The sequence below is a fragment of the Stegostoma tigrinum genome, chromosome 23 (genome assembly GCF_030684315.1).
Source record: "Stegostoma tigrinum isolate sSteTig4 chromosome 23, sSteTig4.hap1, whole genome shotgun sequence".
NCBI lineage: Eukaryota > Metazoa > Chordata > Chondrichthyes > Orectolobiformes > Stegostomatidae > Stegostoma > Stegostoma tigrinum.
In genome coordinates, this window is record NC_081376.1 from 38,016,124 (window position 1) to 38,041,932 (window position 25,809).

Here is a 25,809-nt window from a genome sequence, read left to right on the forward strand (position 1 = left end):
ACATTGTTGGTATGCCATTCAACATATAAACACACATGTATTTAATTTCCCTTCTATATCATCAGGAGTAGTTTCAAGAATTTGAGAACTTTTCCTCTTGCAAAATCACAGCATTTATATCAATAGATTTACATTCCCAGGAGTACATTATTAAAAAATCTAAAAATCATCAAGCTCATTTTTCATGCTGTCGGGGAATTGAATCTAATACCTTGATCGCCAAGTCTCTCTTAGAAATCCCAAGCCACTGGTCTGGCTTATACATACCGTTAGGGAGCACCTTTTCTATGTATATCCATCTGTGTGATAAGGCTAGATCTCCCCATTTTGGAACCTTAGAGTATAACCAAATTCTTTTTAGCATTTCAAGATAACAAAGTATGAAGCTGGATGAACACAGCAGGCCAAGCAGCATCTTTGTGTTCCTGAGATGCTGCTTGGCCTGCTGTGTTCATCCAGCTTCACACTTTGTTATCTTGGGTTCTCCACAGCATCTGCAGTTCCCATTATCTCTTTTTAGCATTTCAACTGTTTTTGTTTTCCACCCTTATTCAACTTGCCGAATTTGTTACTAGCCACCAAAACACCTCAATCATAGGGACTTTGACATTCTATGGTATCTCTGACCTGTTTTATGGTTCTTATTCCCATTATCCAATGACTGCTACTTGCTGTCTTATCTTAAAAGATTTCTCTTCCTGTGATCAGAGTTCCTTTTGCTAGTCCATGTTCTCTTGCTATGGTCATGCTCATTTCCAGATTCAGATTTACAGAACTGACATTGTGTTTTTCCATCTTCCAAATCTTTACCTCATTTTGTCAATGTGTGCACCTTATCTCCTGTCCCCCATCTTGCACATTTAGCCAATGTTTGCATTTGCTGTTGGCTTTCTTTTATCCCCCTATAATGGCGGCATTTTCAATTCACCAGTCCCTTTTGACGTATATGTGACTCTAGGGCCAAGGTTTGGTAATTATCCTTGGGACAAATAGTCATACCCCATTCTTCAGTATCACCAGTTTCCAAGCAAACCTTTATCTGCCATCATCACTTCTTGTAATTTTCCAGCAGACGTAATGTAAAGTGCATGATGCCTCATCACTTTTTAAAATTTCAGATAAATGTTTAATCAGTGTCAATTAACCCTGAGGAATGTATTCTAACAGTTTAATTGCCATGTTGTAAAATTACGGTTTTTCCAACATTACTTATAAGTTTACATGGGTGTTTATACTTTGTCAACCTTCTCTTTTGCAATATACATGCCTCGGATTAAAACTAATCTCCAATAGTCACACAGAAAACTGCAATGCTTGAAATCTCTGAAACATCAGCCTTAACAAATGCTCTTCTTCCTGAATGTGCAGGACTCACATTGGATGAGTATTGGGCTAGGTTGGACAAAGTCAGAAGTCACACAACATCAGGATACAGTCCAACATGTCTATTTGGAATCACACAAGCTTTCGGTGCACCTGACGAAGGGGCTGTGTTCCGAAAGCTTGTGATTCCAAATAAACCTGTTGGACTATAACCTGGTGTCAAGTGACTTCTGACTTCTTCCTGAATGCAGGGAATTCAGGTGGTGTCAGAGAACCATTGAGCTAATTGCATTTCCTTTCTCGGCCAAAGGATGATCACTCATTATCGAAGGAATTTTTGGATTTCTCGTTTTAAAACCAATTGATACAGATTGCACTCCCAAGCCCTTTGCCATGAGCTCAGTGCATGGACACTGAAGTCAGGAGTTAATTTACAACTTTGTAGGTCTGCTAGGATTTCTTGAACATCTAATCTATTTGTGTGCTACTACCTCACTAGCTGCATTACTGAAAGGAACTTTCCACCGTGGAGTTCATTATGACACTGTTCATATCTCCCCTACTGTCCATTAGGAACTTAGCTGGTATCTTCATTTCAGTCTCTATTCATTTTTCCACTATGTTGTCCATAGTATTTTTTTCTTTATTATGTTTTATTGGCATTAGCTAAATCCAGTTGCCACATCTACAAAGAGCAAGATGAAAATTATTTGCTTTCTCCCCCTTCAAGTCCATTTCCACAATTGAAAGTCTACTGCTCATGGAACATGAATTAAGGGCCATGATTATATCCTTTTCTTCCTCCATGAATCACATTTGTCTTTGATCTCCTCCATACAGTTAGTGTACTCATTGTCCCTTACTCCTTCATCCTTCAGTTGCATTTATAAGATGGATAGGCAAACTGCTAATGCAAATTTAAAACAATCAGCCTGTTTTCCTTCATACTCGTATTCACTGATGCCATTATCACCTGCTTGATAGTTTGATTGGAGAAGTTAGATTTTGTTAAAGGTCTAATGTACAGACTACACAAACTGAACATTCTGTAACTTCCCAAAAGCAATTGTCTCATCTCTTTCAAATCTCGTTTCACTTGAACTTTTTTTCATAGACAGCATGCCTGACAGTAAGGTATTTCACTTGGAACTACAACTGTGCTGACAAAGTGGTTTATCTCAGTTATGTTATTTTATAGGGAGTCATCATTGTTTTTCATGATTTCAGCACTTTGTCAAACCTAAAGCCGAAGCAGATTCAATTCTCAAATTCTTTCACTATACTTTGGTTTGCATTATTTAGAGAACTTGGCCACATCTTAACCAATCCACATCATTAACTGTGGACATGCATTCAATTGTGCTGTGTTGGACAGTGATCCATCTGTGACGAGAACATTTGTTACTGACTGAAGCTTCTTCTTTCTTTTCTGAAAGATCTTTGCTGTCCATCATTTCAAAAACTTTGCTATTCCATTTAGGAAAATTAATTGATTAGAGTCACATCTGCTGACTAGTCCCTGGACATTCCTGGGGTTCACTCTTCCAATTTAGTGCCAAAATTCCTGTCATTTATTATAACTGCCAAAGGTGTCTCTTATCATTGCTAATGGCTGTGATCCCTCTTTCATATTGAAATGCTTGCATCCATATCTCGACAGCCTTGAAATGTCGCGACTACTGAAGCCCCCATTCTGTGTTATTGCTGAACACTCAATTTATGCCATGAAAGCAGCTGGAAATTATTGTTTCCCCAGGACTTTTATAGTCTTCCAATCTTTGTTCCAAAACTGTACATCCTTCTGCAAGTCTAACTCCGGCTAATGCTGGGTGGGTATCCATGATTGAAATCTTAACACCATCCATGAAAACAAAACACTGAACGAAGAAGATCTAAGTAAAATTTTTACAATACTGCAAATAGTCTGTTGAATTTCATTACACAAATCCTTCCAACGATTGTCCATTTTGCTTTCTAAATTATCAAACTCTAACCATGCCTCATATGCCTTAATAGTTATACCTAATACTTAATATCACACTTAATAGTTTCTTATAAATATAATCCATAAATTTCAATAAATTTTCCAAACCTTCCTCAATGTTCAATTGTTGAACCTCTGGCGTTGAGAATACTTTACACTTGATCTTGTTTCTATTAGAAAGTGACAGTACCAAAACCATATATTGCTTTTTTTCTCCTAGTGACAATGTAACCTGGTAATTTCATATTAATTTGCTTTTCCATTGATTCAACTTCACAAAACATCAATGGAGCATCATATTCTGGCACTTTGCTCTCTAAGGTAACTCCAATTATAATCTTCTATCTGAAGGAAATTTCAATTTCTACCTTTTGGTAACCATTCGCTGCTAATACTAATGAAAAAATCGAAGCCAGTTGGAGAGACTGAATTCAAGGTGCACACATCATTTCTTTTGTGGAGAGAGTTTATTGACCTTTTCAGCCTTTACCCATTCATTTCACACCCAATGTCACAAATGCTACCTTTTTAAATTCATATGCTCACTATATAGGTGCTCAGACTATTAACAGGCTATTATTTAAACCTCTCTTAACAGATTAGCCAATATACAAATGGTTTGAAATTGATTTATTCTTTCATGATTGGGAATATAACTGAAGTTGAACTGTTTCTCCATTAAGGAAGTGTTCAGGGAGAAATTGAAAGAGTTATTGGAACTGAGAGAGTGCCCAGGATGGAAGATCGGAAGAGAATGCCATATACTGATGCGGTCTTGCATGAGGTCCAAAGGTTTGCTAATATAATTCCAATGAATATTCCACATGCAACAACCAAGGATACACACTTCAGAGGATTTTTTATACCAAAGGTAAAACCTTTAAATAATACATTAAAGACATTAATGATATGAATCATTAGTTAAAAAGCATGGTATTAAAAAAGTGCATAATGCATGTAAGAAATAGATCAAACACACTTTTGCGTGACTGGAGTTTAACAGCTGACACATATTTTGCTTATTTGAGATGTTCAAATTTAGCCATTTTGAATCATCTCTGCAGGGCTGAGATATCAATGGAGTTGATAAAGTAGGGTCTTTAATAGATAAACATTGATAAACATGTTTGACAACTGCAATGATGAAATTCAGTGAAATATTTAATGAAAGCCAATAGAGTATAAGTTAAAGGAGTTCACGATTAACAGTTTTGGCTAGACCTTGACTACTACGTCTGTTTGCTAAGAAGCAAGAAGGTGGTATGCAGAGGCAAGTGTGCAGAGTCAACATGGGATACTAAACTCTGGTTTAACAGTTCAATGTTATGAGAAAGGCTGGAGAAAGTTGAACGTTAAGCATTGAAAGCAGATGCTCAGAAGGTGATGATACAAAGACACCAAAAATGGTTAAAGGACCAGAAATGACAAATCTTAAACAATATTAGTAGGCAGGGTATAGGTACACAGGTTCAACAAGTAAAATATTAAATTTAGGACTCTAGCCAATCAGTTATTCTCCACTGAAATGTGGAAGAGACTCCTAGATAAACAAACATGGGCAAAATGCTTATAATCATTTGAAGTATAGGAGGATTTGACCATTTAGGGTGTACTTTGATGAATGAAGTAAGATAGATAGAATGCTCTTCCTTCTCTTTAGTTAGCTTGTGAATCAAAAGACATTTCTATCGACTGGGTTCTGTCAGATATGTAAATATCTTTCTGCTAGACCAGACCATGAGGAAGAACACTTTCATCAATTAAGCGTCACCCTTGCAATCTTTGTGCAACTGTCTATGGTTTTCTACAACTCTTATGGCACCAATTCCCAGAAGGAAACAAAACAGTGAAACTGGCAATGAAATATACTAAGCTGACTCATCTTCTATACTTAACTCCAGTATGACCAGTTCATTCACTTCCCACAATTACTGATTTCTTTTTTACTGTTTTTCTTCCTCTCTGAATTGTTTTCAACAGAAATTAGCCTAAAAGTTGTGGATGAGATGTTTACATTTGGGAATATTTTGTTTTAAAGGGAATGCAGGTGATTCCATTGCTGTCCTCTGTGCTGTATGATAAAACACAGTGGGAAAAACCAAATGAGTTCAACCCATCTCACTTTCTGGATGCTGAGGGGAGATTTGTGAAGAAAGAAGCCTTCATGCCTTTCTCTGCAGGTATCAAATAATTGGCCTATTTTTAGTAAACCCCTTTATCATATAATCATTCTTTGTCTATATCTGGATACACTTTCATTTACATCTATTTCTAGATTACCTAGCATCTATTATTTTCTTAGGTTTGTATTCTTACATGAAAATAATTAAATAGAGAAAGATGATGTTTCAGAAGTCAAGTTTCATCAGCAATCTCTCAAAATAACTTTGAATCTACACATAATTTTAAAAAATTTTCTATGTGACTGTTTAAGTGTGTCAACACAGTCTTTCAACTTGCTTTCTGATTTGTTCTGAATTAAACATACAGTCCTAACAACTATGTGGTTAGTTAGCTGGAGACACATCTCACAAAAATCAGATGTGCAGATGTATTTTGGATAGACAGGTATATCATTATGCTTACCCATATTTTTTCTCAGCCTCCCACACAGACAAATTGCCAGCCTTCATTGCATTTCTCAGGCCTTCAGCCTACGTTTCCTATTTAACACTCAAGTAGAAGTTAAAGTTGAGAATAGCTAAACTTAATATTTGTAGCTGAAAATCTAACAAAACAAAAGGAACACCTTTCCTAATATTAACCTCAGTACTTCTGAGGTGCGGTCAGTATTATCATGCAGGAAACATGGTCGCCAGTTTGTATATAGCAAGATCACTCAGACATAAATGTAATCATGAACAAATGATCTGTAATTTTGTATGAAGAATAAATATTGACCGGACAACTTACTTTATCATATCAAAGAAAATAGCACCTTCAACAGTGTGGCATTTGCTTGGTGTTGCACTCTAAGTGTAAGCCTCCATTTAGGGGGTAATCTCTGAGGCAGGTCTTGGACACACAACCTTCTGCTTCATGAGGTAAAGCAACTGTTTTCAAGTTTTCATCAAACTTTTAAAGGCATGAGTTGATAGATCCTGAATAAACTCTCTGCGTAGCCCCTGTGTCAGTGGATTTTATTGATCACCAAATAAGGTAAAATGCTATTTTAAAAAGACTGTAGCAGTTTACTCACCATGGGTTTGGTACATTTTCTGAACATATTTTCTTCTCTGTGTTTCAAAGGGCGCCGGATTTGCTTAGGGGAAAGCCTCGCCAAAATGGAGCTTTTTCTCTTCTTTACAACTTTGATGCAGAGATTCTCCTTCCGTGCCCTGCCTACGGCCCCCTTGGATCTCACACCATGTGTTGGTCTCACTTTATGCCCAAAACCTCACCAAGTGTGCGCCATAGTCCACTAACAGATACAGCTCACGGCATTACCAATCCTTCAGGAAGACCCTAGGCTCTCCAGAAATTGAAAATTAATCCCTTTTCCGTACCTGCAAAATGCTGGAGGAATCTCACTGGGGACAGCATTAAAAAAATAATATTCTTTGAATGCATTGGTTTATGAAATGCAGAAATATAGGATACTGGGAAAAAAGAAACTCTCTATGACTGGGCAGGTCTTTTGGAGGCAGAAGATTATGTGATGAAACCTCAGATGATATTTCTAACCAAATTTGTCAATTTTGTAAGCAGTGTTGATGGGAAATGTTTGTCTCAAAAAAATCAGAAATAGCTGGAAAAACTTAGCAGGTCTTGCTGCATCTGTAGAGAGAAAATGGAGTTAATATTTCATGTTCAGTGACCCTTGTTCTGAAGATTCTGTTTCTGATTTCCAGCATCCATATTTCTTTGGGTTTTTTTGTTTAATAGATATTTCAATGTAATTACATCATCTCACCAGGGATGGCACTGTGATGCCTCAGTTTGGTATCCCATTTGAAGGTCACAGAGTTGGGGAATAGGGAATGCTATCAATAAAATCACATTAATCTCCTATATCTTCATATTTTCTTGTAGTTATTCTTTTTCTTCCAAAATCTCTGGGTGGATGTCCCCTCGTATAATATTCCATGAATTGTTGCTAAAAACCTCACAGGGATATTAGCAATGCACTGTCCAATTAAAGAAAATGTAAAGAAGTAATGTGAGGTTCTTTTTTGATTTTAACCCCTCATGCATCTTTTCTCTACTCTCCATATGACATAATAATAGAATTTACTTATTTGTCTCTCTGGATGTGAGTTTGCTCTCTGAGCTGGAAGGTTAGTTTTCAGACGTTTCGAAGCTTCGTCGGAGGCTCACTGATGATGTTACCTAGAATGGTGACGAAACGTCTGAAAACTAACCTTCCAGCTCAGTGAGCAAACTCACATCCTGAAACTCAACCTGAGCTACAAATCTTCTCAAAATTTGTCTCTCTTGTTTGCATACTGTCAATCCTGAAGTTAGGACTGCTTCAACGTCTCTGCTAGAAAGGAAAATACATAAATAAGAGACTAAAAAAATTGAGATTACATTCAGCAATCCTGCCTGAAAGTATGCTTTACAGAGGGATACTGTGGTAACTCCTTCCACAGCTTGATGATCTATTAATACTGACCAATCAATTTTACACAAACCTTGCAGTTGTGAAAGGCACCAGAAATTTGTAATTTAGTGTAAGTAATAGTTTAAAAAGAAGTTAACATTCTTTATTGAAACAAAACAAGAATCAAGAAAATCATGAATCCTAATCATTTGAATCAATACCAGATGAGACCCAAAGAGCCAAAAGATGGCAGTTTGACCTTTCAACTAAATTACCTTATAAAATCTAAATACTACACTAAACAAGGACAGAATTTATATCCTTAAAATTGGGGCCTGCATTATGTCTGCATGGCCTTGTCCAATTACCTACTGCTTTCTAATCCCATTTCATATAACACTTTGCTTGCACATATAATTAAAGGAGATTGACCAGTGTATTCGTATAGCCATTGGAATGTCCATTGATAAATCTTATGTTGACATCTCCCAATGGGTTTTATTCATTAAACATATCCATTTCCATCCATAATGTTTTTATGTAACCATTTTATCTGTGATGTGAGAACTTCTTGTGGAAACAGCTTTCCCAATGTTGATTGCAGCCATAAAATGTAACACTAAGACTTGACTTGGAGAAAAAAAACTTCAGCATGTACATTACATGGTGTTGCAATCAAATACTTGACCTTAGAAAGTGGCTGGGCTACATTTGTCTGAATATCACCTTAACTCCTGCTTTACCTGAAGACTACATTGGAATTTGACTCCAAGGGGGCACTGAATAATTGGGGGTTACAAGTGTAAAATGGTGTCTTGTTTAGTGTTTTAGGATGATGTATTTAAGCCTTAAATTAGTAATTCTTTAGTTTAGTTATGTTACACATGAACTATAATCTTTTCTATTCCTGTGGTTTAACATAGAAACATCAAAATTAGGAGCACAAGTAGGCCATTTGGACCTTTGAGCCTGCTCTATCATTCAATATGATCATCCAACCCAGCACCCTACTCCCACTTTCTCCCAAACCTTTTGATCCCATTAGTCCTAAGAACTATATCTAACTCATTCTAGAAAACAAGACCACTTTCTGTGGCAGAGAATTCTACTGGATCACCACTCTCTGAGTAAAGAAATTTCTCCACATTTCTGTCCTAAGTGGCTTTCCCCATATCCTGAGACAGTGAGCCCCAGTTCTGAACACCCTGCTCAGTGTTCCTGCATTTGTACTGGCTACTCCTGTTAGAATTTTATAGGTTTCTATGAGACTCCCTCTGCCATCTTCCAAACTCTGTTTATGAAAATAGGATTTGAAAAAATGCAAGGTAGATTGTGATAACATCAAAAAAATTCTGTTGCTGATAATTCATCTTGACAGTCAAGATATTGGATGTGGCCATCAAGTTCATGATAATTTAGTGATGATTTCACTTCATTTGTTCATATGGAATCAGATTGCTTTTACCTATATGTACAGCATCTTGGTGCAGCTTTCAGATTATAAATCCCTGGAAAATCAAAATATTATTGCTCATATGAAGTGTGTGGTTTTATATTGTTTATTGATAACCTGAAAGTCTAATGACAGTTGGGTATCGTTCACGGTGTTTCAGGCACTTTTCACTGTCAATGAATATGCTATTTACTTTTACTGCGATTTCCTTCTCGAGAGTCATTCGAGTGTTTTCTAAGTTCTCCAGGGATGCCTGGGCTTCTCGGAGTTTCTCTTGCAAGAGAGCGATGGACTCCTGGATTTCACCAACCTCACAGACCAAGCTGTCAATGATAGGAGACAAAATAGTCAGTGAGAACTGAGATAATAATTCATGATAGAATGGCAAGAGCAACCATTTGAATTAATATCACCAGAGCATAGATCTCCTTCTCCCAAACATTCTGCTGGCTTACTTAAATTGAGCGGGGTCTCTGGTGAGCTCCACATTCGGCCTGTAGGTCCTCTCATAAAGTCTAGTTTGAGCGACTTTCAATGGAGCCTCTTTGTCCTTTATGGCCTGTTTTAGATGGGCAATGTTTTTCTCCTGCTCTGCAATCTGTTCAAGTGTCTGTTCAGAGAGAAAAATAACATGAGGATGTCACTTACAGTCTCAAAAATGTCCACACCCACCTCAATCCATTTAGTTATTAAGAGAATGTAATTTTTCCTTTGGAGCAAACCGGAAGACTATTAAATTGACATTTCCCACCGATGCCCACCACGGATCTCATTTTAAGAGATAAGGCTCCCAAAGTGGAACGTTGTCACCATGAGCATGTGAAAGAGAGGATTTAAATGACAATAAAATGTGCGCCACTGCCAATGTATTTAATATTAACTGAATTGTTGCCAGTAACAATTTACACAGATGCAAGTGACTTATTATTTCTAAGTTGCTCTTATTGAGGTAAATCAACATTCCAAGGTGCTTCACAGAAATCTTAACAAACAACATTTGACACCAAGCCTCATAGGAAGATACCAGGGCAGGTCAGCACAATTCTTGACAAAAGGCTGGTTTTAAGGAGTATCATAAAGGAGGTGAGAGAGCTAAACAGGCAGAGAGATTTAGGAAGGGATTTCCAAAGCTTGATGGCAACCGAAGGCACACCCTTCAATACTGCAGCATTTAAAATAAATGTTCAAGACTCCAGAACTGAAGCAGAGAAAACACCATTGAACGGGAACAAAAACCCCCAGCACTCCAAGGCACCAACTATTGCATAAATGCCGCCCCTTCCACACCACGTCATCTCTGATGAGGAGTCACTGAGACCCGACACGTTAACTTGCTTTCTCTCCTAGGAAGCTGCCTGATCTGCTGTGACCTCCAGCACTTTTTGTTTTCAGTATTTATTCCGCATTTGCAGTAATTTGCTCCTTTATTCCTGGATCTAACTTGTGCAGTAGGAACATCAGTTGGGAACGTAACATAAACACCAGAAGTGTAATAAACATCTGTTAAATTTTTCAGTATTACATGACCCACATTTAGATCTAATGTTATGGGAGCCAACATATGTATTGCCTCATTAGGTGCCTCAGTATGTGCTTCCCATAGTGCTGGCAGATCAGAGTTATTTCTAATTCAAAATTTATCAATTCAATTAGTACATAATTCAGGTTAAAGCAGTTAAAAAAAAGCCTGTATGAATATCCTTCCACAGTAGCAATGAACATTTCTAATTAAGTTATCTCCACTTTTACGGTAAGATATTTGGTGCAGTTTGGGAGTAGAACTGAATCAGAATCAGGTGACCAGAAATTTACCCTTCTCAGATGATACTCCAACTTAGCTTTTGCATCACTGAGTTCTTCCAGACGCTGGTGAAAGGCAGCATTGACACGGTCATACTGGCAACGCAGATCTTGCGAGGTCTCACGTAGCACATTGTCAACCAGAGCGCGTAGGTTAATGGATGCCATTCGCTCCTGTTCAGCTTTATAAATGTTACAATGGGTGAATTCAGCCCAAGTCTGTGGAGTTGAAGAACTGCGAGGTCAAAAATAAAACAAAGAAGCATCAAGACTCAGTGGTTATTTTGTCCAGAGCCGCATTCTTTCCTCTTCAGAAAAATCAGCACACATTTAATGGGTTGAATGGCCTCAATCTACATTGTACAATTCCACAAATATCAAATGATACGCATTAATAACACAGGCTGTCATGTTAGTGGCCTGGCTCTGTGTTCATATTCTTCGATACAAGTCAGAAAGTTACTGGACTGAATGGACACTTTCAGTTCTTGTCAGGTCCATTTGGTTTAACAAATTCTTCAATACGCAAAAATTTATCTTTTTAAGCCTTGCCAGCTAAGTAGTGATCAATTGTATTTTTCCTCAATCATTGTTGCCTCTTGTTTACAACCATCCTTTGTTCCTCAGTGATCATTATTACAGTGATTGGGAGGGGTAAGGAAATGGATGGGTTTGGAACAAGGATGATAATTTTAATATTGAGGTGTTGCCTGCCTGCCTACAGTGGAGGTCAGTGAGCTTGGGAGTTCTTGATGTTTAGTGTCCAAATATGTCTGACAGATCAGTGCATTAGCAGGAGTGCTATACTTTTCCAGTAAGTTGTTAAACTGTTATTTTCTTGTTTCATCATACAGCATGTATTTTCATTATCTGTGTTAATACTACTTTGCTGGAATCACAAGAAGTCTTAACACACCCTCTAGTGGCCCAGTACCATTTTACACCATGTCAACATCCTACATGTTTAATTATACAACAAACAGTCTACAATATATTATGGTGTGTAGGATTAAATACCGCAAACATGAATCATTACAAAAAGTGGAGGGCAGGAAGAGCTGAAGTAATTGTACTACAGCTGGAAGAAGGGTCAAAGCTGTTCAATCTGACTCAAGAGCACAATGCTGGATAGACCAACCGTGCTGGGGATTATAAGTGTACCAGCCAAGTTGTAACGATCTTGTCTGGCAGAGTCTGCAGTCATGAAGGAGGCTCAGAAGCAGTCAAACTGGCTCCTGGACCTACAGTTCTCCTGAAATGACCATAGTATGTAGGAGCAGAAGTAGACCATTCAGCCCTTCAAGTCTACTCTGCCCGACCATGACATTGACTGTGAGTTATCAGCCAAATCCAAGCAATACTAGGGCTCAGAGATAAAGGCAACTAAGGATAACAACCAAATCCAGAGGGTTTGGGTTTTAAGTAAATAAGGTTTGGACAGAAATTCGAAATTTTGCTGGTTTTGTGATCAAAGTTTTTCCACGAATACGTTGTGGTGGGTTTGTGTGTTTTGGGATGGGCGCCAAGCTTAAATTGTGGAGAGATTTAAATTGTACAAACTGGTCAGGTGTTGAGTAATTTAGGACTTGTTTAGGACGTTAAGAGGTTTAATTTAAAAAAACAAGTTTGTGATTGAACCAAAGGACTGTGTCGGCATCATTTTGCTCCTTTATAAAATCCTAAAATCCAATAATCAGTCTAAGGAGGGAATGGGAACTGGACCTGCTTACCTGGTTTGGTCTCTCGGGTACTACAACATGTCGGGGGGGGGGTTAAGGACCCTTTGGTGGGATTTGCCAATTGCTTGTGGTTAGCAGTTAACAAGACTAAGAGCATATAGCCTGTGCTGAAGATAGACCATGCTGAAATCTCCATGATTCTTTAGGAAAATATTTTGCTAGCATCCCAAGAGGGAACATCACTCAACCATTAGGTAAAGTGTTTTATTTCATTTCTTTCAAACTCTTTGAAGAAACATTTTTGATTTGTTAAAAATTTGGGAAAAAAAAGACTAATATTCAAGGATCATCCAATCAGATGACGAAGAGCTTGACAACTCTCTAACTGGTGCAGAACAATGGTACACTGTGAGGATTGGCTTGTCCAACATCCAATGGCAGGATAGGAGGGGCAGCTAGGGACACAAGATCATGTGATGAAACTCCAGAATGATGTACACCATTGGCAAGTCTAGATCTGGGGGAAGGGTCACTGTGCTACTATCAAAGTGGTATTTGGCTTGATCCAGTTTGATGTAGTTTTGGCTTGCTGTAGGCTTATTTTACCAAAGACATCTTGCTCAAGAGGCACAACCAAGAGGTAGAAAAGCTTGTGACTCCAATGGTCTGTTGTTACCAAAGTATACCGGGCAGCAGATGATCGGTGCTCAGGAGTCCCCAAATTGCTGTGGAAAATTCATTCACAACGATAATCAATAGGTGAGAAGTCTCAGCTCCCCAACCCCAACACATAGAATGGAAAGAAATACAGAGAGGCTGCTCCACCATCCACAGGCTGCATCCTAACCATATTTGATTGGTTCACTAGCAAAAGCAGTTTGAGCACTAGCAAAAGCAAGGTCAGTGCAGTTGTAAGGGAGTCAGCAGAGGAATCCTATTTGCCAGTAGCTACAAAGTGAAGTTTAGGGAAACAAGCGGTAAGGCGATGTAGGGATGGGATAAGAGCTGGGATCAGGCGACTGAAAGCTGTTTGGATGGGGCAAGGTCTGGTGACAGTCAGGGTGGGGATGGTTATATTCACTCCCAGCCACCAGTGCCCAGGATGCAGGACCTGGAAGATCCATCTGCTGAGTTCACGGTGGGGCATCACAGTCAGAGTAGAGTAGAGTAGAGTCGGGCAGGATTTGGGAAGGGATTAAAGGATTCTACAAGTGTGGAGGGGAGGGTGGATGCAAATTGGTCCTGAAGGAACACGCGGTTGGAAAAGTATGACAGAGGCTGCAAGAAGTATAATGGGGTAAGAGGAAAGTACAAAAGATGTAAGAGTGGAGAAGGAGGCTGCAAGGATTTCATTAATTCCCATCAAATTGAATTTTGCCAGGACTTAAGCCTCTAGTTTGGTCATGTGATTCTACCTGTTATTAATCTGAGGTGATAACTATGCTGTCTGGATCAAATCTGACTTGTGAGCTACTACAAAATCTCAACATTGTCTGATTTCTGAACATGAATTAGGGTTTGCCTTACTTGTCCTCGAACTTAGCAGAGTTTGGATGGAATTGAATATTTGTGCTCTGGTTATTGAGGCCCCCGGCTTTGACATCAATTTTATATGCTTCGTATTTATCTGACCAATCCAGTTCCAGGACCTCCTTGGCATCTCTGTTCCTCCTGTAACAAATGGTTTATGGTGTACTATTAGTACTATGGAAGAATACCAGAGAAAAAGAAAATATTAATATTATTCAACTACAATTTGTTAAAGAAAATGTGCAGTGCCTTCCAAGATGACACTCTTAATAAGTTTCTGTTGGATTAATGACTGAACTCAATTTCTGAAAACGTTAATGTTGACTTTAAGCAGACACCAGGGATAAAATGAATGTAATGCACACAAGGAATTTAATTTGCTGCAAAAGCAGCTGTTTCTATTAGGTTGTTGAACATTAGGCATCAGCTATTTAGGTGGCCACGAATGGCATCATACCCATTCTCTTCTCGACCAATGAGTCTTCAGACATTTTCCAGCTCAGTTTACATGATAGTAATTAGAAATTTCCGTTCCTCTCCCTGCCTTCAGGAATAGAAGCCAATTCTGTTAGACTACTTGATGCACCTGACTGAGATCAGTCAAAGTAAACACAAGGGTTTGGATCCATACCTCACAACAAATAAACTCGTTGAAGCTTGATGAAGAGTGAGGTTTAGTGCAGCAGAGGTTTAAAGTGTTGTTTCAGATTGTAACCTCTGGACTCATTTTATTTGCCTTTGTTGGTGTTAATTTTTTTTCTTCTTCTCTGCTATTTTCTCTTTTATTTGGACAGCAGTTGTTCAGGCTTCTGCCATCACACCTCCTTCAGAAGGATCACTCGACCTGAAATGTTAACTCTGATTTCTCTCCACAGGTGCTGCGAGACCTGCTGAGCTTTTCCAGCAATTTATTTTGCTTTTCTTTCTGATTTAAAGCATCCGCAGTTCTTTCGATTTTTATTTACATCTTTGTGATCTTACCTGTTATTCCCTTTGTCCTTCCATCATGAACACTTTGTCCTCTAATTTCTCCTGCTGTGACCCCAGCTATTCACAATGTATATTAATGATTTGGTTGAGGGAGCAAAATGTAACATCTCCAGGCTTGCAGAAAATACCAAATTGGGTGGGAGGGTGAACCGTGATGAGGATAAAGAGATCCTCCAGCATGATCTCAACAGATTGGGTGAGTCTGCAAATCAATGGCAGATGCAGTATAATTTGGATAAATGTGAGATTATTCACTTTGGAAGCAAAAACAAGAAGGCAGATTATTACCTGAATGGCTGTAAGTCGGGAGAGGGGAGCGTGCAGTGGGACCTGGGTGTCCTTGTGCACCAATCGCTGAAGGTACAGCATGTAGGTGCAGCAGGCAGTAAAGAAGGCAAATGGTATGTTGGCCTTCATTGCAAGAGGTTTTGAGTACAGGAGCAGGGATGTGTTGGTGCAGTTATACAGGGCCTTGGTGAGATCACACCTAGAATATTGTGTGTAGTTTTGGTCTCCTTTTCTGAGGAAGGATGCTCTTGCTCTCGAGGGAGTGCAGCGAAGGTTTACCAGACTGATTCAGAGATAGTGGGACTCTCGTCTGAGGACAGATTGACTCGGTTGGAATCGTTTTGCTGGAGTTCAGATGAATGAGGGGAAATCTCATAGAGATTTATAAAATTCTCACAGGATCGAACAGGATAGAGGATGTTTCTGATGGTGGGTATGTCCAGAACCAGGGGTCACAGTCTGAGGATTCAGGGTAGGCCATTTAGGACAGAGATGAAGAGACATTTCTTCACCCAAAGTGTGGTGAGCTGTGGAATTCTTCACCGTAGGAAGTAGTTGATGCCAAAACATTGAATGTATTCAGTAGGCGACAGGTTTATAGCACTTGGGGCAAATGGGATTAAAGGTTATGGGAAGAAACTAGTATTAGCCTATTGAGTTGGATGATCAGCCATGATTGTGAAGAATGGTGGCGCAGGCTTGAGGGTCGAATGGCCTCCTCCTGCTCCTATCTTCTATATTTCTATGTTTCTCCCCATCATAGATTTTCCCTTGTGTTCTCCAATCCTGCCTCGGTGCCTTTCACATGCCTAAAGTCTATATCTGAAATTTTTCCCTGTTCTAATAAAAAAAGCCATTGACCTAAAACTTTAACTTTGGTCCTCCTTCAATAGAAGCTGCCAGAATTGCTCAGTATTTCCAGAATTTTCTGCTTCTTATGTGCAACTTTTTTAAAAAAATATGACACACTTCCAAGGCAGGTGTGAACTGAATCTGGGCCTTCTGACCCAGAGGTAGGACTATACCACTGTGTTCCTCAAAAGCAAAAGTGCTTGCCTTGAAACATAGTTGATTCTCTTATACACACAGGGGTTGAACCAATAGTTTTTGATTGCATGTTGATTTCTGAGTGAAAACAGTTAAGCCAGGCCAGAAAAAAACTGGAAATGCACAATCTGTTAGGCAGTGTCTGAAGGGGGTAAAGAATCACGAATGTTCCTGTCCTTGGGTGACTATTTGACTTGTTCTGCACATCATCATCTTTTGGTTTTACTTCTATTTATGCTTTTTGGGACTGGGAAAGTTGTATTTATATGGAAATCATCTGGCACAATTTTGTTGCAGTTTACATTTTGAAAGGTTGTACAAAAGTAAGATGCATTGCCCAAAATATGATGGAAGCATATTCAAGAGTTAAAACAGGACTGGCTAACAATTTTGGAGGAAGTAGGGTATCTCATTTCATCAACAGTTGCCCAGTGTTATGTGTTAGGCAATATTATTATGTGGGGAGAAAGCAAAGGAATTAGGTTAATTTTATAGTTCTTTCAAAGAGCAAACACAGGCATAATGGATAAGGTGATCTCCCAGTGTGCTGCATTATTCTATATGATCCTAACATTCCACTACAACTAACTATTTACTTAATTAGAAGGTGCAGGTTTATATTCCTTCAAGCATCAAATTCTTTGAATAGGGCCTGAGATAAGAGGGCTGACGTATGACTAGAAATCATGTAGAATGAGTCTGTTTTCCCAGAGATTAGAAACATGAGAGCTGATCTAATTCAGTCATTTAAAATTCCTACAGGGCTTGACAGAGTTGATGCTAAGAGGCTGTTACTTTGGTTGCAAGTCTACAGCTAGAGGCGATAGTCTCAGGATAAGTGGTTGGAAATGGAATTGAATCTTTGGAATGCTCCGCCCTTTGGAATAACTTACCCCAAAGACCTGCAGATGCTCAATTGTTGAGTATATCAAGACTGACATTAATGTATTATTGGATGCAAAAGAGAATCAAACAATATTGGTATTGGGATAGGGCAGGAGAGTTGAATGGATCTGAAAGCTTAGCCAGGATCTTCTGACCACAGAAACAACATGATCTACTCCAGCTCAAATTTCTTACATTCTTACCAAATCATTGGATGATTATGTAGTGAAAAATTCCTCCAGTTACTGCCATCTTGAATTTTGCAGTTTCTGACACTCTGCGTCTAAACTAGCAACTATTACAGTATAATCACTGAGCTCATTTGACTTTACTATTAATCTATCGCATTGGAAAAAGTACATGCATTACAAAAGTACCGACAAATTAAGATGAGTCATAATCATTTGTAATTGATTTTTTTAAAAAAAGGATTCTGATATTAGGTTTAAAACTTCAGACATAACGTTTCATAATCATTGAGCAAAAGTTTTGGTTGTAACCTTGAGATTTCGCTACAGGTTACTGTCCCCTTAATAGGTATGTAAATAACTTGAAATTTATAACATAACATAGGATGCACTGGAAGGGCAATCGATAAGTAATGAATCTGAAGACATTCTGTCCCTAATAATTACATTACCTTATCTGCTTGTTGACCTCATCCAAAGTTCGCTTCAAAACTCCTTGCACATTCTGAATCAAATCAACTTCCTGCATTAAAAAGAAAGGACATAACCAGATATTGCTTCAGAAATGGCCCAGTTCTAGTAGGTACTCCCGAGCGTGAACAATTGTAAATACTAAGTACGTGTTCATTGACATCAGCAATGCAATAAATTGGGCCAGCCTGCCTAAGTGGATAATATCCTTAAAGAATGAAATTCGTGGGCCCAAGTCCCATTCCAGTACTTGAGCACTACAATCAAGGCTGATACTCCAATCCTGTGTTTTTGGGGGTGCTGTCTTCAGAAGAAATGTTATTTAAAAGACTGGTCTGCTCTTTCTGGTGGATGTGAAATATCCCTAGCATTTTCCAAACAAAAGTAGCAGAATATCAAATTGAACTTTGGCATTTATTTCTAAAGAAATAGAGAATAAAAGCAGCGAAGCATTGCTGCAATTCTACAAGCCATTTGTGAGACCACACCTGGAGTATTGCATACAACGGGGTGGTCCACTTATTTGGGCAGGGTGTAGTTGTATTGGAGGCAGTTCGGAGGAAGTTGATTCCAGGGTTGAGGGTATCGGTTTAAGAAGAGAGACTGAGCTGTTTAGGCCTATAAACTCTCAAGTTTAGAAGAGTGAGAGGAGATCTATTTGATGTATATAAGATGCTAAAGGAATTCACAAAGTAGATGCAGTGAAGATGTTTCCTCATGTGGAGCAATCTAGAACAAGAGGTCTTTGTTTTAGAAGAAGGGATAGCAGATTTAAAACTGAGATGAAGGGAAATTACTTTTCTCAATAATGATTTTGTGGAATACTTTACCCAAATGTGCGATGGATACTCTACTCTGTTATATTCTACTCTAAATGTAAAGAGAGTATTTAAGGGTAAATCACGGCAGGACAGCTCGGCCACATGAAAGGCTCTCCTTGTGTGATGCGGGAATTCAGGGACACTTTCAGTGTCCAGAGTGACCTTTCGGGCAGGAATTGTCTCCAGCTACAGCTGTTCACAATCTACATTTCAGATTTGGAGCAGTGGCTGGAGTCACAATGGAGTACACACAAGATGGATATCCTCGTGGATATTTCATACAGAGAGATAGTCACACAGCACAAGCAGAAAGGGAATGAATCACCACCAGTCAGGGTAAAAGTACTAGGCAGCTAGTGCAGGAATGACTGCTGCTGATTTCTTTAACTGTTTTTCCACTTGGACTTTGTTAGAGGAAATGGTTTCTCAGGCGAATTCAGTGAGATCCAAATCCATGGCACCATGAATTGCTAAGCTCACTGGGGGTGGCAGAAAAAGGTGTGTGAGAGCAACAGTGATATTGATTCTATCATAATGGGAACTGAGAGGTTTCTGTGGCAGCAGGGTGGCATCAGAATAGTATGTTGTCTGAGGTCAAGGATGCCATGAACGACAATCTGAAGGGATTGGTAAACAGCCGGAGGTCTTGGTCCATGTTAATACCAATGATATAGGCAAAAAGTGGGATGAAGTCCTACAAGCAAAATATAAGGAAGTATGAAATAAATTAAAAAGCATGACCTCAAAGGTACTAATTTCAGGGTTATTCCCAATGCCATATGTTAGTGAAATTAGGAATAGGGGAATGGACTAGATGAACGCATGGCTGGAGAACTAGCGTAGATAGGAGGGGTTTAGATTCCTGGGAAATTGGGACTGATTCTAGGCAAGGTGGGACTGAGATAGGTTGCACCTCACCAAGTCCATGTCTGATATCTTCACAAAAGCATTTGCTTGCTCTGTGGGGAAAGTATCAGTCAGACAAGGACCTGAGCAGGGAGACACAAGAGACTAAAACAAAGATAAAAATTAATGAAAGAAGTGTAGAAGTCAAAAATGGAAGGCAGATAAAACAGGAATGGCAAAAAATAGGGTCAGCTTATAAAAATGTGTAAAATGTTGAAGAAACAAATTTAAAGGTATTGTATCCGAATTGTAATGCAGCACTAGTATCCCTAACTCCGGACCAGGAAACCCGAGTTCAAGTCCCACCTGGTCCAGAGGTGTGTAATAACATCTCTGAACAGGTTGATGAGAAAAAACAGATTAATAAAAGAAGGCTGTTTTTGCATTGGTCATTCTCAATATGCTGGATGAATTAACAGCACAAATAGCTGAAAATTGGTAAAATTACATAGCTGGCGGGTGACAACATTGGGAAATTAATATCCAATCTTTTGGAAGCAGAGTCAAAAAGAGAAAAGAAACAGGTGAGTTGGCATTCTAATGAAGGATGAAATCAGTGCAGTAGTGGAAAAGCACACTGGCACAGAAAATCTAGATGTCTGGGTGGAGCTATAAAGCAACAAGGAGCAGAAAACATTAACGGGAGTCATCAAACTGTAATGGTGAGGTAGTAGAGATAACAAGGTGTAGAGCTGGATGAACCCAGCAGGCCAAGAAGCATCAGAGGAGCAGGAAAGTTGACTTTTCAGGCCTAGACCCTTCTTCTAGGCCCAAAATGTCAGCCTTCCTGCTCCTCTGATGCTGCTTGGCCTGCTGGGTTCATCCAGCTCTACACATTGTTATCTCAGGTTCTCCAGCACCTGCAGTTCCTACTATCGCTGGTGAGGTAGTAGATAGCATTAAACAGGAAATTAGAGATACACATAAAATCGGTGCTACAGTAAATCATATTCGATTTTAATCTACACGTAGACTTGGCAAACTACCTTAGCTATAATAGGGCGGGGGATAAAATTCATGCCTCTCCATCCCAATCTCTGTCACTTCCTCTAAGATCTCTGTACACCTCCAATCCTGTCATTACACACATCCCTGACTTTTTAGCTCCACCATTTACAGCTGTAGTGCAGAAACAGCTGCTGGCATTATGTTGGCTCTGCTGGCTGCATATTCATATTCATGTAGTGAGTTTCTCAACACAACTAATCATGGGTTCAGAGCTTCCACGTTCTCAGATCATTTAAAAAAGAAACTCTGATGCATTGAGGAAGTGCTTTAGAGGATTAACTTGACCCCGGGCACTTTTTGTAAACGCAGCTTGACACTGCACAGGAACCAGTTGATTTCCCAAGAGCACATCACAGCCATGCAGACAGAAGTAGCAGATAGAACATTGGAACAAGAAATAAAGCTTTCAGGTCCTCAAATCTGCTTCAGCATTAAAATAAAAAGTTACTGTTAACATATGTTTGAACTCCACCCACCCAGCTTTTTGCCAAATCCCTTGGTATCCCTGCTTTACAAAAATAAATCAATGTCCACTTTGAAGTCTCAACAGTTTTTGGTGTCTGGGGGCAGGGGGGCGAAGTCAGGGAGGTGTTCCATCTCTCTGCTGCCCTTTCAGTAAGACAGTGCCCCCGTAACACAATCCGCGAATAGCCTAGCTCTAATTAGTAGATTATTTCCTGCTTCTGAGCTTCTGTCTATCAAATCTTTTAATCATCTTTAAATATTGCAGTTGGATCACCCTTCAACCTTCTATATCCAACTGAGTACAAGCCTCGGCCAGACGCTCTTGAGTCTCTGCGCCTGAGCCTGGCTTCAAATCCCAACTATGCCAGAGGAGTGTAATAACTTCACTGGTTGACTAGAAAATATCTCATAGGGTTGGCTTCTTGGCCATATTCCACTGTCAAAGAATTTACAGGCTCTTGTGCTGCAGTGGTAGCGCCCCCACCTATAGACTAGAAGGAATGGGTTCAAGTCCCACTTGCCTCAGACATGGATCATGACATGCCTGACATACTGCTCATAAGCATCTAAAGCATTACAATTGGCTCACTCCGCAGCCTTTTATATATTTAAAGGCATACAAGCCTGGTCCAGAGGGGCCTACGGTAATATCCCTAGCTTTCAGCCCGAAGGTTCAGGTTCAAGTCAGAGTTGTGTCATATCGTGTCTGGGTCAGATTGATTAAAATTAACAAACGCCTGTGCTATGTGACCTGGCCACAGCCTTCGAGCTTAAAGAATCACTTTCAGTCCACCCCCGTTTCTAATAAATCCATTGTGGCTAACCAGGAGCCTTGGAGACTGGGAGCCCCTCAGTATCTCTGCTCCCTTCCCCCATTAGCTTCTGTCAGTGGGGAGATGGCTCTGTGAAACCACAGCAATGCAGTTCGCTGCAAATACTGAAGCAACAACGGTGTTCACCCCTCTCTCACCCTCAACAGCTCGTCTTCCACCCTGTCTTTGACCAGATCGGGGCCTTGGCGCCTTTCCCTGTTTTGCAGATTATCGGTCGATATGAACATGGCTATCTCGGTCGCGTCCAGGGCAATCTCCAAACGCCTCTTCTGCTGAAGCAGGAGGTCAGTCTCGGCCAACAGGTCCTCGATTTCCCTCTTCAGCTCTGACTTCCAGAAGAAAATGTCCTGCAGCCTCTCGCCCAGCTTCTTGGTGGAGGTGGCTTGGGTTTCCTGAGTCAGCCTCTCCCTCTCGGCTATCAAGGTCTTGGACATGTTCTGTATGTTTTCCGCCGTGTCCCGGTCGGCGAAGGCCTGGTAATACTTGGCGTAGTTGTTCTGCAGCCATTCCTCATCCAGGTACTTGGCTGTCCTGAAGCCTGCAGTGGCCAGGCCAGCGGAAGAGTGCAGCCCTTCATTGCGGATTATGCATTCGGGTTTGCAAGGCAGTTCTTCCTCGGGAATGCAGCGAGAAACTTGCGGGTGGGTAATCAGAACTTCTGTAGCAGACATGGTTGCAATGGTTCCGTGTCACTCCAAAGCGTTTTATACTCTACTTTAAAAAAAAACAAAATGCACACAAATAAATACAATCTATATATGTGTCCTGAGTGGGGTTTGAACCCCTGTCTCCCCCAGCGAGCACGGCCCCTGTTGCACTCCTTGCCTGTATCACACTCTACTCGCTTCATTCAACTGTTGTTCCTCCAGTTTGTTGCGAGTGTCTGGTTGCTCGGTTACCTGCAGCGGTTGTTATGGTTACACTATTGTTGCCAGTAGAGCTTCTCTGCAAAGCCTATCGACTAGTCAGTCGCTGCTCGCTCCTTCCACTGCTTGGTCACGGCATGTTGCTCTGAGTCCAGCACAATATTGTGAGGTTACAGTTTGCAATCAGCCGGTAAAGGAGTCAGGACAGTATCTTTCCCCCTCCACGTGGTTCTAGGATTCTATAACGGATAGAGTAGCAGCTGAAATTGGTCACAGAATGGCGGCCTTAGAGTTTATACATGGAAAAAGGCTCTTCAGCCCTGGTGTCTGCACCAGTTAACAAACTTCTATTCTAAACCCATTTCCCAAAGCCCGGCCCTTGTATGCTGTGGCTTTTCAAGGACATATTTAAATATTGAGGGTTCATGCATATATGGCATGGTGGATCAGTGTCAGTGCTGTTGCCTCAAAATACCAGGGACCCAAGTTGGGCGACTCTCTGGATAGAGTTTGCATGCTCTTGCCACGTCTGCGTGGGTTTCCTCTGGGTGCTCCAGTTTCCTCCCACAGTCCAAAGATGTGCAGGTTAGGTGAATTGGCCATGCTAAATTGCCCGTAGTGTCCAGGAATGTGTAGGGTGGATGGATTAGCCAGGAGGAATGCAGGTTATAAGGTAGGGGGCTGAGTCTGGGTAGGATGCTCTTTAGACGGTCTATGTGGACTTGATGGGCTGACTGGTTTGCTTCCACTCTGTAGGGATTCTAAGATTCTACCACATTTTACATTAAAGCTATGCCCCAGGTTATTGATCTTTCTACTAAGAGTAAATGTTCCTCCCTATCCACCCTGTTTGAGCCCCTCATATTTTTGAATACCTTAGGTACTCCTTCAGTCTTCTCTTTTTCAAGGAAGACAACCCCAGCCTATCTTGTCCCTCTTCATTGTGAAATCACTCCCTTTGGCACTTGGTACCTGATGTTCTACGCAACGCTACCGTCCCATACTATCCACATATCTTTCATTAGAACCCAAAAATCTATCATAGGAATGTAAGAGCAGGCACCCCTTGAGCTTGTTCTTCCAGTTTAGATCATAGCTGATCATCTTCTTCAACACCATAGTCACATGCCATCCCCATTTTTCTTGATATCATTAGTAATTCATCAATCTTTCTCCTGAACTTAGATTAGATTCCCTACAGTGTGGAAACAGGCCCTTCAGCCCAACAAGTCCACACCGCCCCTTGGAGCATCCCACCCAGACCCATTCCCCTATAACCCACACACCCCTAAACACTATGGGCAATTTAGCATGGCCAGTTCACCTAACCTCCACATCTTCAGACTGTGGGAGGAAACCCACGCAGACATGTGGAGAATGTGCAAACTCTGCACAGACAGTTGTCCGAGGGTGGAATTGAACCCAGGTCCCTGGCACAGTGAGGCTGCAGTGCTAACCACTGAGCCACCTTGCTGCCCCAAAGTTAGTTAATGACTGTAGAATAAAAAATTCCAAAGATTCACCATTGTCTAAGCGAAGAGGTTCTTCTTCATCTCAGTCCTAAATGGCTTGCTTTTTACTCCGAGACTGAGAGGTCTGATGCTAGGCTCCACAGCTAGTGGAAACATCCTTCCTGCATCTAATCTATCCCTTTAAGAATGTCGCACATTTTGAAAAGATCACCTTTCGTTCTTCTAACCTCAGAAATATAGGTCCATTCTCTTCAATATGTCCTCATTGGACAATCCCACCATCCCAAGAATCAGTTTGATGAAACTCCCCTGCACTCCCTTGATGGAAACTATGTCTTTTATTGGGCAAGGAGAGCAGAACTTCATACAATACTCTGGGTGCAATCTAAACAGTGTTCTACAAAATTGAAGCAAGATTTCTTTGTTTCTTTGCTATAAACCTTTGCACTTAGATGTACTCAATAACTGAATGTTCACAGCTCCCTGTGGTAAAGAATTGCAAAGATTCATAACATTTTGAGACAGGGAGTTTCTCTTTGTCTCAATTCTAAATGGCTTTTCCCTTTTACAGAGAGTACTCCCTGACTTTCCTTACACTTTTTTTTCTGGTAACTTGTTATTAGAATTGAAATGCCAAGGTTTAGTATCTATCATCTTGCCTCCAGTGAAATTATGATCTTGTAGAGTTTTCAAGCCATCAAGATTCATATGGAATCTCCAAGGATCAAACATTAAATTCGAGGACACTGGTATTGAGAACCGAGGAGGAGGGAGATTAAAGAATTTGTGAAGTTTTCGTTGTCTTTGAATTTTTGCTTGTTATTGTAACATTGGAGACAAATGTAACAGTTGTTTGTCAAGCATCAATGAGTGGGTAATAAAGAAATGGGGGGTTTTTAACTGGAGTGTTAAGACAGCAAAGGAGGTCACGTTGGTGATTAGTGACCTGAGTCTGAGAGTGGGATGGTTTGGAGCAGGGCTTATGGCAAAAACTCAATCAGAATTGGCAACCCAATATCATAACCACAGACATTTTCTCAAACCTATCTCAAGTTGATTGTCCTTCTTGACTATAAATTTGAAGGGCCCTTAGTTTTCTGGTGAAAAATATAAGGTTTTTCGCCTATAACGGAGATGCAAACTTTTATTCTCTTGGTTGAGTCTTTAGAGCTCTCATTCCTAGAAAGCATAGGAAGCAAGGTCATTTTTTAAAGGTAGTTTTTAACTAACAAGGAAATCAATGGTTATCATGGGTAG

At 40.1% G+C, this 25,809-nt stretch overlaps 2 protein-coding genes across 2 annotated transcripts in view; one reads left to right on the forward strand and one right to left on the reverse strand.

Annotated features, from left to right (window-relative positions):
- LOC125462437 (uncharacterized) overlaps positions 1–9,364 on the forward strand; it is a 51,733-nt gene extending 42,369 nt beyond the window's left edge. Inside the window, exons 17-19 of the mRNA XM_048552489.2 lie at positions 3,991–4,178; positions 5,346–5,487; positions 6,557–9,364. Coding sequence (XP_048408446.2) covers positions 3,991–4,178; positions 5,346–5,487; positions 6,557–6,732 — 506 coding nt within the window. The 3' untranslated portion in view covers positions 6,733–9,364. The remainder of the gene's footprint in view (positions 1–3,990; positions 4,179–5,345; positions 5,488–6,556) is intronic.
- Positions 7,893–23,084, reverse strand: tekt4 (tektin 4). Its single transcript, XM_048552111.2, has 6 exons — positions 22,352–23,084; positions 18,163–18,233; positions 14,310–14,453; positions 11,116–11,338; positions 9,759–9,913; positions 7,893–9,626 (listed from the first exon to the last, which is right to left on the reverse strand). The coding sequence occupies exons 1-6, from the start codon at positions 22,883–22,885 to the stop codon at positions 9,410–9,412; spliced, it is 1,344 nt and encodes a 447-aa protein (XP_048408068.1). The 5' UTR covers positions 22,886–23,084; the 3' UTR covers positions 7,893–9,409.
- Positions 23,085–25,809: the final 2,725 nt, after the last annotated feature.